General features: G+C 38.5%; 3 protein-coding genes across 6 annotated transcripts; 2 read left to right on the top strand and 1 right to left on the bottom strand.

The window, feature by feature from the left end:
- Window positions 1-1,444: 1,444 nt before the first annotated feature.
- Window positions 1,445-3,991, bottom strand: LOC126783651 (replication protein A 32 kDa subunit A). The gene is made up of 10 exons (XM_050509157.1): window positions 3,813-3,991; window positions 3,583-3,693; window positions 3,405-3,502; window positions 3,194-3,235; window positions 3,015-3,092; window positions 2,347-2,416; window positions 2,127-2,231; window positions 1,968-2,047; window positions 1,740-1,811; window positions 1,445-1,635 (listed from the first exon to the last, which is right to left on the bottom strand). The coding sequence occupies exons 1-10, from the start codon at window positions 3,918-3,920 to the stop codon at window positions 1,554-1,556; spliced, it is 846 nt and encodes a 281-aa protein (XP_050365114.1). The 5' UTR covers window positions 3,921-3,991; the 3' UTR covers window positions 1,445-1,553.
- A 1,285-nt stretch (window positions 3,992-5,276) lies between these two features.
- On the top strand, window positions 5,277-10,080 carry LOC126782935 (protein ACTIVITY OF BC1 COMPLEX KINASE 1, chloroplastic). Its single transcript, XM_050508291.1, is given in 15 exon segments — window positions 5,277-5,830; window positions 6,063-6,269; window positions 6,441-6,530; window positions 6,661-6,769; window positions 6,772-6,806; window positions 7,104-7,268; window positions 7,394-7,534; window positions 7,618-7,797; window positions 8,041-8,236; window positions 8,401-8,528; window positions 8,706-8,777; window positions 8,970-9,082; window positions 9,168-9,315; window positions 9,419-9,488; window positions 9,640-10,080. Coding segments are annotated over 15 exon segments (2,028 nt in total). The 5' UTR covers window positions 5,277-5,521; the 3' UTR covers window positions 9,705-10,080.
- Window positions 10,081-12,086: 2,006 nt separating this feature from the next.
- On the top strand, window positions 12,087-17,720 carry LOC126782288 (uncharacterized). Of its 4 annotated transcripts, none has more exons than XM_050507505.1 (13): window positions 12,087-12,156; window positions 12,393-12,549; window positions 12,665-12,768; window positions 13,074-13,232; window positions 13,658-13,879; window positions 14,055-14,132; window positions 14,518-14,939; window positions 15,041-15,151; window positions 15,255-15,733; window positions 16,113-16,281; window positions 16,829-17,068; window positions 17,168-17,299; window positions 17,406-17,720. In XM_050507505.1, the coding sequence occupies exons 3-13, from the start codon at window positions 12,669-12,671 to the stop codon at window positions 17,535-17,537; spliced, it is 2,244 nt and encodes a 747-aa protein (XP_050363462.1). In that variant the 5' UTR covers window positions 12,087-12,156; window positions 12,393-12,549; window positions 12,665-12,668; the 3' UTR covers window positions 17,538-17,720. The 4 variants fall into 4 exon arrangements, with proteins under 4 accessions (XP_050363462.1, XP_050363461.1, XP_050363463.1 ...); XM_050507504.1 differs by having other exon boundaries at window positions 13,071-13,232; XM_050507506.1 differs by lacking the exon at window positions 13,658-13,879 and having other exon boundaries at window positions 13,071-13,232.
- The last annotated feature ends 859 nt before the right edge of the window (window positions 17,721-18,579 follow it).

Genomic DNA, 18,579 nt, shown 5'->3' with positions numbered 1-18,579 from the left:
TCAATGACTGGAACAAGTAAAGAACAGGTAAACAGAATTATTCATAATAAATAGTACATAATGTCTGTACTAAATACTTAAAACAGATTTAGAAATATGGAAATGTTGCCTAAATTTAGAACAATTTGTAATTTTTTTTTCAAGATTGGGAATAATATTCAATTAATTATCATTGTTGTATTGCCTATTCAATTGTCTTATTTTATAAAACTTAATAAATTATGTTTTAATTTATAAATTTAACAGTAGTATAGTTCCGCCACTGGGGGTCATCTAGGGACAGTCACATCGTACTTTCAATTTTTTTAAGGCAAAACGAGGATATCTAATTTAGTGAATAATGGAACTTAACAACTTCATAATACCTTATACAATCAACCTGCCATATTTCATTAGCAGTGCTAGAACCCGGACGTAAGGCTAGGCCTCTCGGACTTGGGCTGAATTCAGTTTTTGATACAAGCTACTCGAATATGATTTAGTACTCGTATCGAAAATTTACTCATTACGTTTGCTTCTCATAACAAACAAACAAACAAACGTAGATGCCGCACTCAAGGAATTAATGTCGTTAATATGTTGCCCCGATAGTGACTTAACAATATCCTCCGATACCTTTTTCTATAACAAGACGACGGAAAGAGATTGCTATCGGGGGCATATCAGCTGCACCTACAAGTCTGCAACTGGTTCTTTCTTTAGGGTTAATCTAGATCACGTGGTAGGATCACTAACATGTGCAAAATAATACTATTTGAAAATTGAGAATTTAAAATGTGATCATTCACCATCATCGTCTCTCTGTACTTCGTAGTGCAAGCAATGACAATTGTCATTCAACCAAGTCTAAATTATGAGCAGAAAGTTCGTTCCGGCTATGTTGACGTTTTCGGAAGACCAAAACCCAACAGGCTCCTCCTTTCAAATGAGTCGCAGGGTTGAAAATTCGTTAGCCGCTGAAAGTTAATTGGGGAGCTAGGCCAGGCTGCCCAGAGCAATTATTTTTATGGCTACGTCCGTACTAGCCCTGTGGAGTGTGGATGCATTGTTTGAACTTTGAAGGCATTCAAACTTGAAATGTAGGTGAAGTTGCCACTGTGGAAGTGTGGCCTTGTTGCAAGCGAGGGCCATTTTCATTATGATAGGGTGTCTTGCCAATCAGATTTGCCACATTGCAATTTGCGGGTCTCGTTTTTAATGCAGGTTATCTGCTTCCTCGTCCGATACCAGTTTGAGGACCACGGCGAATTAGTGTGCTTCATGTCTAGTCTCTTCATGAGTACTCTTTTCGTTTGAGCTTCATGTCTAGCCTCTACGAGTACCCTTTTCGTTTGTGGTAGTTAGTAGTTAGTAGTTAGTAGTTAATCATGAAATGGAATCAAACACTTGGGTCATTTGTGAGAAGAATGGGGTAAGTAAAATGTTTTCAGTCTACAATAACACCTGAAGAAGCAAACTTTTGCAACTGAACCACCAGAGTAACCGTTTGATAGCAGAGAATGCTAAACCAAAATGTACACCAACATTTCCAACAGTTGATTTACTGAAGCACACTAGATACTAGTTAACTTATAGTGAAATTCATCAATTGTGGAATATAGTGTGCCTTCTTCTTCAAGAGTCCTGATACCATCCCTGTCACAGAAAGGTAAAAAAGAATAAGTTACCCCGTACGCATTATGGTGTTTCTGGCTTCATGTGCGTGTGCATACATGTTAGGAGGGGGAGAGAAAGTGTACATGATCTTCTCCATGGGAAGCTTTAGGTGCTGGGAAAGCTCCTGTGTGGTTATTCCATTTCCGTTTGCGTCACTACAGTAGAAAATCAGTACCAAAAGGTCAGCATAGAAGCCTAAAAGGCACCAATAGAAATTGCAGGTTAAACATGTAGCACCATACATGGGGAGCCAACCACCTTCCATGACACAAGGAAACTATAAAACCCAAAAAGGAAACATGGTAACTCACGCGCTTGAGGGCTGCAGCATCATATACTCATGAATCAATTCATGAACGCTCTTTTGTCCATCAGCAGTAAATTTCCCCACCTACAAAAATTGAACCATTATTTGCACATGCTGCCTTAAAACAGTTTGAAAGGTAACTATTCCAGGTCAGATAACACACTTGGTTAGATGAGGTTGTCTGATGTCCACTAGGCTCACTCTTTACAGGAGTGTACACAGATGATCCCATAGGCTGAGGTTGAATTACAGCACTTCCCTTCAGCTTCTACAAATGTAATTACAGCATAAATAAGAGGACACAAGATACACATGTTCATTGTACATCATCAAGTGGACTAAATCAAGGCAACGGTGTCGCTACTTCATATTGGCACAGATACCTGTAACAGTAAGTTGTTATGTATGCACTCAATGTAGTGGAAGGCAACTTCATCAAAGTTCTTCACTGGCCTGGACCACAAACCAAATTTCAAATTTTATGCTATTGGCTGGTTTAGTTCTAGGAAAGGCAGTATTGACAAAGCATGATATAGAGCAGACATATTTTCAAAAGAAGTATCCAACAGACATGCAAGACTATCACGTTCATACAGTGAATCAAAAAGACTAATTTAATTTGACATCATGTTGCCTCACAAAAGAACAGACTCAGTATAAGCCAAAATTCAACAGCTATAGGTTTAATCACGTTTGTTACAAGATTAGCTATTATACAAAGTATTTCAACAGGACAATATTTAACATTTCTCCAGACACCACCAACAAATCAATATTTGTTAAGCTTGATGACCTTTGAGAAAGCTTACAAGACAAACAAAACAGATATTGCTCATGTATCCGGCACTTCATGCCCTGTTTAGATAGTATGCAGATACAAATGTGTCCATGCTTAATGGCATAGTTATTTCCAACTGAAGATTGATTATATGACTGGTGAAAGATATGGCTCAGTATAATAAGTAGGGTGAAGCATTAAACACCAAATCCAAATGAAAACCTCCAAACATGGCACATTTCTGGAAGAAATAGATATTCTATATGTCTGTACCTCACTGAGAACGCAACTATCTCTCGAACACCTTGAAAGACTTTCAGATGTCCATTGACACTAACATACATTCCATCTCTACAGAAAAGTAGATATGTGTCAATTAATAAGAATCTCATGCTGTCTATAGTGTTAAATAGTATCAATAGGAGTGCTCATAATTTCAGTATGGAACTTACTGTATTTGCTCCATTTCTGTTGAATCAAAACTCTCATTGACCCTACGAAATAGACAAACACACATGGAGTTCAGCTGTATCAAATCTGAAATCGAGACACACTTTCTACGTCCTATTTGTAAACCACATGGAGCAGAAAAGAGCTCAACAGGCTCCTAACAGCTCCAGCAAACTCATACACAGAATCTAACTGGCATGGAGCGGAAAATACCATCTTCGGCATTTGATTCGCCCCGTCCCATCATCGAGCATAAAGTTAACACAAGTGGCCTGCTCAGCTTTCTCAAACACCATCCCAAGCACAGATACCTATAACACAATCACCTATCAGAAATCCGGCAACCACATCTTAAAATTGGGGAAAATAAAATGACAAAAGGCTTTAATACATTGGCCACATCAACACCGTCGATCACAAAGTTCGATTTCTCATCGCCGGACTGATGCGCTTCGCTTATCTGCTTCACCGTCACGGGAACCAGTCCGTGACTCTCACGACTCTGCGAAAAACAATCAAAAGTAAACCACGCGCCGACTTTGACCGAATCCCTAATCACAGTGAAATAGCCCTAAATCTGTTATTCGAGAGAGAGAGAGAGGAGGAGGAGAGGTGTTTTACCCTAGACGCCGAGGAATTGGAATCGCCGCCGTATTGAGTGGCCTGAGAAGACATGAAGCCGCCGCCGGCGAAGGCGGAGTTGGCGTCGAATTGGCTGCCGGAGAACATTTCTGAAACCCTTGGAGAGAGAAAGCGATGTGGTCTAGAGAGAGAGAGAGAGAGAGAGTGGGGCCGTGTGGGATGAAGTGTGGTATTTTTTATATCGAGTATTTAGGGATGACAATTATTCCCGCCAAAGCGTTTCGATTTCCCGCTCAATCTTCACCCTCTTTCCCGTTCCCAGTCCGGGTCGGATCCGAATGGGAAGTCGAATATTTATATGTTTACGGGCAGTGGACTCCATACAGTATAATACTCTTTTGTGTTTACAAACGTACTAGCATTTCTGCACGTGTCATGCACCTGTGAAAGGACTCCTCTTATGCTTCATTTTTATTTGTTCTTATTTTTCTGGAAATTTTTTGACAAGAGTACACGAAGTATAACCCACTATTAATATCAGTGTTTAATATTCCAAATTATTAACTTAGGTACATGACTTTTAAATGTTTAATCAAAACCTATACACCTCGTTACCAACACCGTTACTCCTACGTAGTTTATGTTTTTACTAGTGATAATATGGTAGCTTACTCTCCTCTCTTGCATATGGAGTTTTGCTTCGATGCATCTGGTTGCAGATTGTTGGGCAATTTTTCCAAAGACTAGCTTCATTTTACTCATATTTGGAATTTGTAAAGGTGGAGCCTTTCATATAAAATCCTTCAGCTATCTACCTAGGGGTGAACATTAAAAGCCGAAATCATGATCTCGTCGCGATTCCGACCTGAAATTCATAAGGAACGAGACGGAAGTCTAAAAATGAATTCTCACCCATGAACAACCTCTAATCCCTATACATGAATGACGACAACGAAGAAGAAAAACCGTCAAACCCACCGCCGCAATGAAAGAATACAACCCACATCCCAACAAGCGCAAGACGATCTCTGCTCTCACCGCAACCGCCACAATAACGGCAAGTACCATGCTCGACCCAGAGCAGCACCAATGGCTTGAACCGGAGCCAAAACCAACAGAACCCTCCTCCTCCTCCTCCTCCTCCTCCTCCTATCACAACAAACCGCCCTGAATTCCAAGGTCGACCAAGAAGAACAATAATGTCAACCACCAAGGCGACTCTAAGGGGAAGAAGAAGAAAGCTCGATCTATTTTGTATTGTTTTGGGTTTTGATCGATTTGTCGGAATCAGACTGCAATTTTTTTTCCTTTGTTATCTTCAATCTATTCTTGAATAGACTGTTTTGTCTCTTTAAATTGGACTAAAATAAGATTACAAACATGAAAGACCTATCTAAATAACGTGTTCCAAACGTGAGACCGAGTTCCAAACCGCTTTCAAAAAAAAAATTCTCCGCCTTCATCTGTTAATCCATAAGATTCCATTTCAGATAGAACAGATGATTTGGCAGTGTTGAGCACATCACGTTCAAATCACAGCCACTTTCCCCTTTACGTTTTCGACTATCCAAATTTACTGTCACACAGTTTATGTGGCCTCCTCTCCCTCTCCCTCACCCATATATACTTTTTTTTTAAACTCCAAATTTGTTAAAGTCGTTACACCTCCACTCACCTCTCTCCTCTCTTCCCCTATGCCTCGTCTTCAAAACCACCTCCACTGAAAACCACCGGATCATCACAATCCCATGAATTCCGTTTCTGTCACTTGCACGTGCCCCGCTCCCTTTCCCGCCAAGCATCTCAGCTCCGCCGGAGCTCGTACTTTTCCCGGTCAGAGATATGGACCGTCGGGAGTGTTTGATTACAGGCGAAGAGTCCGAAGAGGCGGGAGGAGATTCCGAGTTTCGAATGCCGCCGCGGTCGGAACAAGGCGGAGGTTGGTGTCGTCCGGCGGCGGCGGCGAGATCAGTCTCGGCAAGTCTAGCGCCGCCATGGAGCAGCTCGACTTCGAGCGCGGGGTTTGCGTGCCGTTTCGCAAGTATACTCCCGAGACTGTATGCGATTTCATCCACGCTTGATTGAATCAGCCTAGTTCTATTTTGATTTTTCATTATAATTTATGTGTTAATTTAATGAATCTAGTAGCTTCTTGTGTTTGTGAGCTGGATTAGTGTTTAGTTTTAGGTGAATTTGGATGATTCTAATGTTGAAGTTGTTTTTGCTTGGATTTGTGAGGATGTTATAACTGATTTGTTATGATTTTTGTGCTGTTTGGTTATAATTTAGGTGAGGAATAAGGTGTTGGAATCAAATGGCGCAGTTGCATCGCTAATTTCGAGAGGTGTGGAGATAGTGTGGACTTTGGGCTGGTATTGGTCTACTTTGATGTATGACTGCTTCGTCGGAAGGGATCAAGAAGTTGTACCAAAGCGTGCTCGACAGCTTAGAAATCTCCTATGTGATTTGGGGCCTTCTTTCATCAAAGCTGGCCAGGTGAGAATGACATTGGCAATGAAGTTGAATTTATAATGACTAGCGTGTTTTTATTTTGAATTATCTTTGCAAATTAGTAAAACTTGTTGTATACCTGCCATTGAATTATGCATTCCTATGTTTGCTGATTTGCTCCATGGAATGCACGACTGATTTGATTCGTGTTGAAAGGTTCTTGCAAACAGACCTGATATTATCAGAGAAGATTACATGAACGAACTCTGCATTCTCCAAGATGATGTTCCTCCGTTCCCAAATCAGGTAAAAACCACTCAATCATGAAATTTATCTGTTTCCAGTTGCTTTTATCATGAGACACTATAATGGTGCATGGGGTCTGAAAACTTATGATTGTAGTCACGTATCTGACTCAACTCCACATTGTTTTCAGGTCGCCTTCAACATAATTGAAGAGGAGTTGGGTCAACCCCTTGAAGCTATATTCAGTAAAATTTCGCCACAGACTATAGCAGCTGCCAGTTTGGGTCAAGTTTACCGAGCTATTTACGTGACACTGGCGAGGATGTAGCTATTAAGGTTTATCCGATACCATCAACTTTTCCAAACTTGTCCATACACATGAATTTTAGTGTCACTGCTGTTCAATATATCTTGGCTAGCTAGTACCAACTTTTTATGCTTATCTCATATAATATATATCTCAATTTCCTTTAATTCGAATTTTGAATACATTCCTGAAACAAAAAAGAAGGAAAAAAATTAAAAGAGATATTCAGGTGTCTACTCGGGTACTTTAGTTGCAGGAGTCATATTTTAATGGATTCAGAACAAGCCTGAGCAAAATTTAATATTCCAATTCTTTTGTACTTGCAGGTTCAAAGGCCACATATAGAACCTATAATACATAGGGATCTTTTTCTGTTCCGTACTCTTGCTTCATTCTTAAATGGAATCAGTCTACAGAAACTTGGGTGCAATGCTGAACTCATTGTTGATGAATTCGGTGAGAAGCTTTTGGAGGAGCTTGATTACACTCTGGTATCTTTCAGACCTGCTATATAGAAGCACTATACGGTCTTTACCTCTGCTACCATATTTGGAAGTAGTTGCATTTTCTTTCTGTAAGTTTAATTAATAATAAAACTCTCTTTCCTCTGTTACAGGAAGCCCGCAATATTGAAGATTTTCTTGAGAACTTCAAAGATGATCCTACTGTCAAGATACCTGAGGTTTACAAACAGCTTTCTGGTCCACGTGTTTTAGTAATGGAGTGGATCGATGGTATCCGGTGCACCAACCCACAGGTAGAATTGTCAGTTGGAACAATGTTATTGCCCATACCAGATTGTCACTTATCTGTCATTAATATCACCACCTTGTGTTGCAGGCAATTAGAGAAGCTGGCATTGATGTAAATGGGTTCTTAACTGTTGGAGTCAGTGCTGCGTTGCGGCAGTTACTGGAATTTGGATTGTTCCATGGAGATCCACATCCTGGAAATGTGTTTGCTATGTGTGATGGACGTATTGGATATGTTGACTTTGGGAATGTCGCGGTGCTTAGTCAGGTGAATATACGCACTCCAAAGACATTTGATATGTATATTAGGTCTTCCTTTCTATTTGATTCATTTTATAGGGAGTGCCATTTTTGCATTTGTGTTGATAATTGGGTTAATGGACAAAATCAATATTGCAGTAGACAGGATCATATGATGTCTCCCTTCAATAAGATATTAGGGCATTTTATTAAGATATAAAGCCTTGAGTTTGTTACTAATTCTAATTTACTCAAATATCTCTTATTTCAGCAAAATAAACAGATTTTGATTGATGCTGTCGTCCATGCCGTAAATGAAGACTACGTTGAGATGGCGAATGATTTCACCAGGCTGGGATTCTTGGCTCCTGGGACTGATGTCTCTCCTATTGTGCCAGCTCTAGAAGCAATCTGGCAGAACTCTCTTGGAAAAGGACTGTCTGACTTCAATTTTCGAAGTGTCACTGGTATGTTAATATCCCCCAAATCTGATCTTCATTTCAGTTTCGTTTTTATGTTTCTCAACATCTGTTTAAGAACTCTTTGAAAGACCATTATCCTCTATTATATATTGGGCTTGAATTCAGGACACTCGTAATAATTGTATGAACTATGGGTTCTGCTGGTGCAGGGAAGTTTAATGAATTAGTCTACAACTATCCCATCCGTATTCCAGAGAGTTTTTCACTTGTTATCCGATCTTTATTGACTCAAGAGGGTATCTGTTTTACTTTGCAGCGAGATTTCAAATTTCTTGAGGTGAGGACAAATACTTTTCTTTCTCTCTCGCACTTTTATTTTAGTATGTGTATATTTTCTACATAAATACATTCAACCCTTGGATAACAATCCACAACCTCAGATATACTATTTGGTATATCCATCTTATGACGGGCAACTTTCCCACCCTAATGCTGACAATCTTCAATTATATAGGTTGCCTATCCATATGTGGCAAAACGCCTCCTAACAGATCCAAACCCGGCTCTGCGTGAACGCCTCATACAAGTAAGTTGAAGGTTGTATATTGTGTCTATAATGTCCTTATAATATGTATTTAATATTGGAGCACAAGTTCAAATGTTAAAGTGCCTTCCATTCTCAACAACTGATCCTGCATGAAATGAACCATCAAGCATAGTGGTTTTGGAACTATAATCATATAATAAATTATAATGTGCAATTTTTTTTTCTGTTTAGGTACTATTTAAGGATGGTGTTTTCCAATGGAAGCGGCTAGAAAATCTCATTGTTCTTTCCAAAGAAAATGTGTCCATGATGAGCAGCAATCCTGCATTGCAAGCAAAACAAATGTCTGTATTATCTTTTGACCAATTTAGTTTATTCTTCTGCTTGGGAGTTGTAACCCTTATATATATTCTTTGTACTCATGTGCAGTCAAGGGTTAAGAGATTTGCAAGTTAACAAGAAACTGGACCTCACTGACACCATCAAGGATGGAGCTCGCCTTTTCATCTTTGATGAAGGAATCCGTAGAAAGCTCATTCTAGCTTTGACGGAAGATTCAAAGCTTCACATAGAAGAGGTATAATTTTAGACCATGAACACTATTACTCAAAACAAAACTTTAATTTTCTTTTGCACTATGTTTTGACAAGCTATGCTGTCAATGTCTTTTCTATATATAGCTTGTGGATGTGTATAGACTGGTCGAAGATCAGATAGACATACAAACAGTTGCTGTCGAAGTAGCACGAGGTACAATTCATTACTATTTACTCTGTATATTCAACTTACTATTACAGAACTGGGTAGAAAAGCGAGATGAAGTAAAAACCTATACTCTCCATTTCATATTCCCAATTACTTTCTATGTTGATATCTAAAAGTTTGGTGCTGCGACTTGCAGACTTCCCATCGTTTGTGCGGGATATGATGCTTTCGTGGAGTGACTCGGTCTTAACTGATAGATAGTTGGACGTTTTGGAGTAACTGGAGAGAGAGAGAACTTACTATACACTACTGAATACACTACCGAAGTACCGAACCAATCTTAACCCCTATTCTTGTAAGTATAAAAAAAAAACCTATTCTTGTACGACAACCGGTTGTCTGAAGTTGTAAATTGCTCTGCAAATGTTGTAAATGAGAGTACTATGCCTCTGTAGTCTGTATAGAACCAAACATTTTGGTATAGCAAGTACGTGCAATTTGTATGTATTGCCAAACATTTTGGTATAGCAAGTACGTGCAATTTGGTATAGCCAGAAAGGGATCTCCTTATGCTGAAGAAAGAAAAAGGGTGTTCTGTAAGAATGTAATTCCGATATATCATATATGATGCAAACTTCTTCTAGTGTCGTGGTCTCAGTAACTCGGAAGAGAAACCTGTTATGTTAAAGATTGTTATGATACATTAAAATATGCAGATACAATGCGGGCTAAGATATTACAAAATAGACCTTCTATAGGAAAAGAATGAGTACTCTTATTCAGTTATTCTGATGAAATATATTTGTGCAACCTACAAATTAATCTGCAGCCAAAGAACCAGAAAAAGAATTCTACCATCTCAGTAAAAGCGTCATTCATTTAAGTTAAAAACAGACGAATAATGTCCTTTCTTTTCTGGCTAGTCAACCAATTACAGAAAAATCGACAGTCGCCTGAGAACGCCGCCGGTTTCAGTCGAGCAACCGACTCTTGCTGGTGCCGTTCTAGACTTAATAGGGTTTATTGAATTTGAGAGCCAAACGCTGCTTTACTTCGTTGGAAATGCTCAAATAGGCGTCAAATACAACCAGAGGCATTTAAAAAGTCAGTTTTACCCCTGTGCTTTTTCCATATTTTGCAATCTCACCGCGGGAAGTTCTTGTGCAGCTGTGCCGCGTCGATCTCTTTTCTATTGCCTTGGGTCTTTGCTGGTTTCGTCACAGAGAGCCGCACAGTGAGTGAAAGACGGAGAGTAATTTGAGTTTTCTGTTTCTTTGATTTGAAGTGTATATGTGCTCGTCTTGGTTTTGATTGTGTATTTGTGCTGTCTGAATTTATATTCAGTTTGAGTGTTCAGTTTCACACACTACTGTGAGTACTGAGTACTGTCAATGAGTTTTGTATCGCTGATTGCTTTGGATTACAAGTGAACAGTATTTCTTGGTGGGTTTGTTTGCATCTCTCTCTCTCTCTCTCAGAGACTCTGATAATGGAACAAAGGAGTACTGTTCTTGGTGGGGGAGATGTGCCTGGGTGAGTTGTCGATCGAGGTGAATGAGAGGGGTTGGAATGCAGCATATGTGGAAACAGACTGTTTAGTGAGGAAGATTGTTATGCTTTTGCACATGATGGGGTTCTAGTAAAAAGGGTTGGAGATTTTACGATGGCTGGATATGCAAATGGCGCAGCTCATCCAGTAGTGCGTTGTTTTTGGTTTGGGATTAGACTCGAATGGTCATGGACATCATTTTATGATGATACACCTGTTACTAGTGCTCCTGTTGGAGAAGTGAGTGGGGTATGTTTGTCTACCGTCGATATTTCCATGTATGTACTAAAAGGAAAAGAAAACAGGTGATTGACCAAAAACAAAAAAGAAAAAAAACAGGCGATCGTTTAAAACCTCGTTGTATTGTCCAACACCATTTGTTATAGCGGCATAGTCTACTATTATTAAGTTAAAAGTTGTGAGTTCGACTCACACAACACTAATAATAATATTTTAATTGTTTACCGTACGGTCGTTCGAAGTTAGAAATTGAAGCAGTGAATGGTCGAATTGATATGAAGCCAACTCGATATTGTGGCAGACACTATGGCTAATCTTGATCATTATAGTGATACTCTGAATTGATGAGGTTCCTTTGAGAGTCTTACTTAAAATTGCTAACTCTAGACATCATAGTCTTTAGTTTATGCACTAAGGAGCGGCGTATAGAGTGTCCTCTTTTTTCATGGCGAGCCGATCCACATGAAACGTTGGGGTAGAGCATAGGTTCAAGGCAAAATTACCTTAATTAATAGTAGAAATTACTGTAACTAGCCTCGTGTCTGTGCGATGTAAATGTTTTCATCAGAATGATGACATATATTTGTATAATTTAATTTGAAGTGAAAACTCATTATTAAAACACGTTAGTGGAATATTTGTATTTTACATAATTATTCTTTTATCTATGTGTGAAAATAAAATTAGAAAATAGTAAAATTAATAGTTCATAAAATTTGTAAGGGTTACTTTATAATAGTACAGATGAGAGGTAATTCAAAAAACATATATGAATACGGACACGAAAGTACAGTAATATTGTTTTTTACTTTATAGTAATAAAAAGGGTTCAGGCGACGTTCTCCTTCAATCTTGTTGCAATGTCTAGACTCTAGAGAGGAGCGAAGAAGACCAGGACGAACCATCTGCCTTGCTCTTTACCAGGTAAACCCTAATTCCTAATACCTCTCTCAATTTAACTCACTCACACCCACCCCTAATTCTCTCATCCCGCCCCGAATCAGCAACAAGTTTGCTTTTTTACTTGCTTCAGTTTACGATTTCCAAGATTCCATCTTCCTCAAATTTAACTCAAGAGCTTTTGTATGATCCCAGTTATGTTAAATGGAATGATAGTGATAGCTGCTGTTGATAATTTTGATGAATGTTACTGGGTGCAGCTTCATCATTAATGTGGAAGAAACACAAAGCAGTATGTTCAATTACAATAGCTCAAAATCAGATTCGTACATACGCTTTTCGACATTGATAAGCTATTCTTAGGTTAAGCTTACAACAATTTAACAACCCTTGATTAAAGGGTTGGGCATCTATTGGGTATGTTCTGCTTTGCTGTATTCAGTTTCGAATTTTATTTTGTATTGGTTAGATATGCTATTTAGTGTCTGTGTGCAAGTTTTTGTGGCTTTAATTGGGCTGTTTTTGTTTATAGGACCATGCCTCGTAAAGGGAATTTCGGACTTGATTACGATGATGAAGACTATGATGCCTATGAAGATTATGATTATGACGATGATTTGGGAACACAAACTAATGGTTAGTGGTGTTTTTATATTTCTCCTAGTTGCCTGTTCTTAATGTTGATTTTGTTTGTACACGGCAGCTGTTGGATCAGTCTTTGATCACTAGAGAAGACAATTTTTATTTTAGCATGCAAATGCTTATGCAATCCAGAAGATGTTGGAGCTTTTAAGAACCTCGTAATGATTTACTAAAGTGCAATCTGAACTCTTAAGTTTTGTAAAATGCCAACTCTGCATGTTTTTCTTCTTTTCATCTGTTTGCATTATACAGTTACTGCTTGTTCACTGACTGCTAAACCTCTATCTGTTATATAGTAGGTAAAGAACCTGAGCCAAAGCAGGAAAGTGTAAAGCGTAATATTTGGCGTTGTTCCATTTGTACATATGATAATGAAGAGAGTTTGACTGAGTGTGACATTTGTGGGGTTCTTCGCAAACCTATGGGTGGAGTTGGAAGTGATATTGAGAAGAAAACAGGTAATAAGGGTATCCATGCTTGAATCAATTTTTGATATACTTTTATGTACTTTGCAATGAATGAGAAACTGTGTTATTATTTCTATCACTATTTTTGGCTTCCCTACCCTGTGACAAGGACACTCCTTTAACTCAGCCCCTTTATTTTCATGATCATTCTGTTCATGTTATATATATAACGTAATCGACAAAAAATGTTTTACTTAAAAGAATTTGTATGCACTTTTTTGGTTGGGCAAGGAAACTACAATTGATTCCACTATATTTTGAGGTCACTCTTGGGGTGGATATCATGTGCTTCAGGCACCATATTGTAGGTTAGTGTCCTTGTTACTCGGGCTTATTTCAATTTCGTAGCCTCCTACTATATGAAAAAGAAGAATCAAGTTTATTTCCCTTTTTTAGAGTAGATCTCTTTCATGCAGTTGAAGGTAGATGCAAAGATTCTGGAGTATCCGTAATGGCCAAGTGTCTTTTTGCATTGTTGCCGCGCAAGATAACCCAAAAGGCTGTATCATTTCATCAGCAGAAAGATGATTTTCTGATAGAAGAGGGAAATAAGTTCTACAGGCTTGGGGATATCCAAGGACCCATTCATGAATTCCAAAACGCTTTTATTATTCATAAGAATGATAATATTAATATAGGTCTGCACCCTTTTCAAAAGATGAAATGGATCTGTAGAACTAGAACTAGAACATCACCACTTCATTTGCTGAGATAAACCAAGCATATATTTGTCTTTTGCTTCTTAAAAATGTTATTAGTAGAGATTGTGACTTACGTTTGTCAGTTATAACGATTCTTGCCTTCATGAAACAGCTCCGTTCAAGTTTGATGTTCCATCCCCAGATGATGTGGTTTCTAACGGATTACGATCCTCCAAAGTGGGTTCAAAATGTACGTTCTCTTATGTTATCATAACTCCATCGTGGATATAATTTGATTCATCACAGATTCCACTTGAAAGAAAAAATTCTGATATTTTTATTTAAGCCATGAATGTTATCTTATAAGTTTTATCATTGCACTGCTGTATAAGGTAATGCAAACATGCTGAGTTTGAAGAAGGTCTAGAGTTTCTTGCCAAAGCTGGACAAAAATTACTTCACATAGTTTTGATTAATTTTTTTTGGGTTTTTGATGATGAGTTTCTTTTGAGCCCACAGAAAACATCGATTTAGCTATTCAAAAAGAAAACACCTATTTAGAATACAATGAACCCTATTAGTCTTTTGATCAATTCGTCTATACTTATGGTCTGATCATTTGTCATTTCTTGCAGCCAGTGTTGGTGACTTGCAATTTTCAGGAGATTCCTCAAAGGCTGTTAAGAAGAGTAGTGAAGTTAGTGCACAATCAAGTGCTGGATCATCTACTGCAGCACAGAAAAATCAACAACCTAGATTAGATAAGGGAATTCCATCAGGAAATAGGGCAACTAGACAATTCAATGGTAATTTGTCGGAAAGTTCATCTTTGCAGCCAACAAGCTCTCATATGGAAGAGGGCATTAGCTCTTTAGTAATTGGAGCCAAGCCAGAGAGTCTGACTTCTAGCTCTAGTAATGTTTCTTCCGATGCCAGGTCTGGGCATTCTAAAATTACTAACTCTAGAGGATCGCATTCAAAAGCAGACTATAAACCTGAAAAATGGATGCTTCCTGACGAAGCTGTTGACACATTGACTCAACTGAATCTGGCAGTTGTAAGCCTCCTAATCTGGTTTTATATCCTACTATTAGCACCAGTGTTGTTACTGTCTGATAGGGAGTGAAGCCAATTATTTAATTTCACATGTCAATGTAGGTCGGACATGTTGATTCTGGAAAATCGACACTCTCGGGTAGACTGCTTCACCTTTTGGGACGGGTATCTAAAAAAGACATGCACAAATATGAGAAAGAGTCAAAGTCACAGGTAACGTCACAGTCGTCACTGCATTTCAGTGTGTGCTTTCTAACCCTGATGTTTCTATAATTATTGTGTTATGACTGTTAACTTGTGTTTGTTATTTATTCAGGGCAAGGGATCATTTGCCTATGCTTGGGCATTGGATGAGAGTGCAGAAGAAAGAGAAAGAGGAATAACTATGAATGTGGCTGTTGCATATTTTGATTCCAGAAAGTATCACATTGTTGTGCTCGATTCCCCTGGCCATAAAGACTTTGTTCCAAACATGATATCTGGAGCAACACAAGCTGATGCTGCAATACTTCTTGTAGATGCTTCATTTGGTGCATTCGAAGCTGGTATAAAGGGACAGACTATGGAGCATGCACAACTTATCAGAAGTTTTGGCGTTGATCAAATTATAGTTGCAGTTAACAAGATGGATGTTGTTGAATACTCCAAGGATCGGTTTGATGAAATCAAACAGACTCTCGGAACATTTATCCATTCCCGTGGTTTCAAAGATTCTTCAGTGTATTGGGTCCCGTTGAGTGTCATGGAAAATCAAAATTTGGTATCAGCACCTTCTGATGCTCGTTTGTTGTCTTGGTGAGTTTGCTAGCTTTCATATAAAATGAATTATTTATTCTCACGTGCCAGCTAAGAAGTCCTGTTTATTTTAGTCAGAAATTAGAATTAGGAAGTATGTTTTTGTTAGTTTGGCAAACGGTAAATCAGGAAAGTGGTAGTATTTGTGTCTCTTGCCATAAAATAGTTGAACACAATTTGGAAGCTGCGAAATGTGATAATGGGATGCAACTTGTATATTACATGTTCCATTAGGGCCTTAAGTCATAGCAATGATGAAATGGTAAGCTGCATGTCATGATATAGTTTCCATATTTAGCTCACCTTGTCAGGAGAAGTGGAGAACTTATAAATTATGTGCTATTTTGCAAGCTAATAGACTGAGGTAATTGAAATGTAGGTATTGTGGACCTTCTCTGTTGGATTCAATTGATTCCCTTCAACCTCCCATTAGAGATTTTCAAAGGCCACTGCTCATGCCAATATGTGATGTCATCAGATCTACTTCTCTAGGACAGGTGTCTGCTTGTGGTAAATTGGAAGCAGGAGCTCTTCGAAGTGGATCAAAGGTATGTTGAGATAGAATAAGAGGTTATAGTGTAGTTTCCACATGAAATAATATGATTAAGGTTATCAAAAGCAATCAGACAAATATTTGGTGATTCCAAAATTGATAGTTCATTGAATCCAAGTCATAGGTTTCACACTTTCCCCCGTTGAAGGATGTCCACACATACGTAAGTATGCACGTATGACATATGAATGTATACGACTAAATCTTCTTTTATGAGCCAATCAAAACCAGTGGTGGATGCTTGTTTGCACATATTGTCCGTATTACAACAATCTGATGAGAGAATATTTTTCGTATATATACATTATAGTAGTCAAGAAGGAGCAGTTTATGCTTGAGTATCAGAGTTCATTGGTAATTGTGTTGTTTGTTAAATAAACAATGTATCTGTTTGAGATATCTTAGGTGACAGTGATCTATGTGATATTATTATGCTTATATTTGACCAGCTCAAATCTAACTAAATGAAGTATGTACACGACAGCAATTTGTAGTTCTAGTTGTATTAAAGCCATAAGCCCATAACCATTGATATTTTGTAGGTTCTGGTTATGCCTTCGGGAGAAGTAGGGACTGTCCGCTCTTTAGAACGGGACTCTCAGGCATGTTCCATTGCAAGAGCTGGTGACAATGTGGGTGTCACTCTGCAAGGAATTGATGGTGGTCATGTGATGGCAGGGGGCGTGCTCTGTCACCCCGGTTTTCCTGTTGCATTTGCAAAACATTTGGAATTGAAAGTTCTTCTTTTGGATATTGCCACCCCTATTTTAATTGGCTCTCAAGTATGTATCCTGTTTGAGAACAGATTCTTTGCTGTTTCCACTTCAGTTTTTTTTGTGGAAAATGATGCTAGTCATGTAACCTATTGCTGGAATATGCAGGTGGAATTCCATATACACCACGCGAAGGAGGCTGCAAGAGTGGTAAAAATATTGTCATTATTAGATTCAAAGGGCAAAGTGACGAAAAAGTCTCCCCGCTGTCTTCTTGCAAAGCAGAGGGCTGTTATAGAGGTGACTAAAATCATGACCATCTCTGCCTGTAAGAGTTGCATGTTACTCATAGTATAGTAGCAATAGTAATGTTTATTCCAATTCTTGCTTCCTCTGCTTATTTCAGGTAATTTTGCAAGGGCCAGTTTGTGTGGACGAGTATACAAATTCTAAAGCCCTAGGTAGTGTATCTCTAAGGGCATCTGGAAACACTGTGGCCCTCGGCGTTGTAAGCCGGATTATAAAGGAGCAAGAGTAGTCCGAGCAGAGTTACAGTTGTCATGAGAGAAGAATGGAACCAATTGTTCATGTACACTAGTGATCGCCGGGATGGGTTAGTTCAGTTTTGCCGAGTGTTTTGTTTTGGGGCTGATTGTTGTATGTACATTAAACAGTTCTGGATCATCTACACGATGTTCACCATTTCAAGTGGTTCGTGACAGCAGACCCAAGCCGATACATATTTTGTATCATTTATTGGTTCTTTCATGCTTGTCAAAAAAGTCTCAACTCTCAAGTGATCAAAAATGATCTCAAGTGTCAGTGCAATTTTATGAATTTCTTGACCGCAGTTTACCTTGGCCAGATCTGGGATTTGAAGGTCAGATGTAAATTCAATAATTCATACAGAGCTGAAAGTCCGTATAAGGTTGCTGCTGGACTTTTCCTTCTCTAGGGGTGCATTTCTCAGGTTTCAATATTCATCAGAATAACAACTCTAACTTGTTCTACATCTCTACTTATGATCCACAGTTTATCTTAATAAAACCAAGACTTGTTCAAATTAACCCATCAATGTTTGGATGATCCTAACCTATATAGCCTTTCTTTATTGATAGTGGTAAAGCCACTTGCATAGCTTTATAAAAATGCACCATCAAGCCTCAAAATTGTTGTTTTCATTTCACGTTACACAAAAATAGAAAAATGGAAGACTTTTGAAGTGTGGTCTATGGAACACGAGGATCTCCAAGACTTGACTTTAGAGCGAAAATTACCACTTACTCAACCTGGGTGGGCAGTGGGCACAACTCTACACCCAACAAAGTCAATTCTCTTCTCCTATATATTCTAATCTTCTTCTTTTTCCTCACACATTTTTATAAAGTATTATCCTACCGAACAAATTCATTTTTGATAAGTTGAGTGAAACAAATATCCAAACAAATTTCTTGTATAAGAAGAAATCAAGTCAAATGGGCGTGATCCCATGCAAGGAAAAACTTTTGATTGTTTTCTAGCATTCAACATATTAAGGAAAGTAGGCATATAGTTTCATACGTTACAAAAACAATTTGACG

Source organism: Argentina anserina, chromosome 2 (assembly GCF_933775445.1).
Source record: "Argentina anserina chromosome 2, drPotAnse1.1, whole genome shotgun sequence".
Lineage (NCBI taxonomy): Eukaryota > Viridiplantae > Streptophyta > Magnoliopsida > Rosales > Rosaceae > Argentina > Argentina anserina.
Note: the sequence above shows the minus strand (reverse complement) of the source record. Positions and strands in the feature narration are given on the sequence as shown.

Excerpts from the sequence above, each read along its gene's own strand:
- LOC126783651 (XM_050509157.1), bottom strand. The coding sequence starts at position 3,920 with ATGTTCTCCGGCAGCCAATTCGACGCCAACTCCGCCTTCGCCGGCGGC. Across the intron at positions 3,503-3,582 it reads ACGGTGTTGATGTGGCCAAT|GTATCTGTGCTTGGGATGGT; the intron begins GTATTAAAGCCT and ends ATTGTGTTATAG. Across the intron at positions 1,812-1,967 it reads ATGCTGCAGCCCTCAAGCGC|TGACGCAAACGGAAATGGAA; the intron begins GTGAGTTACCAT and ends TTTCTACTGTAG.
- LOC126782288 (XM_050507504.1), top strand. The coding sequence starts at position 12,669 with ATGCCTCGTAAAGGGAATTTCGGACTTGATTACGATGATGAAGACTAT. Across the intron at positions 13,880-14,054 it reads GAATGATAATATTAATATAG|CTCCGTTCAAGTTTGATGTT; the intron begins GTCTGCACCCTT and ends TTCATGAAACAG. Across the intron at positions 17,300-17,405 it reads AGCAGAGGGCTGTTATAGAG|GTAATTTTGCAAGGGCCAGT; the intron begins GTGACTAAAATC and ends TGCTTATTTCAG.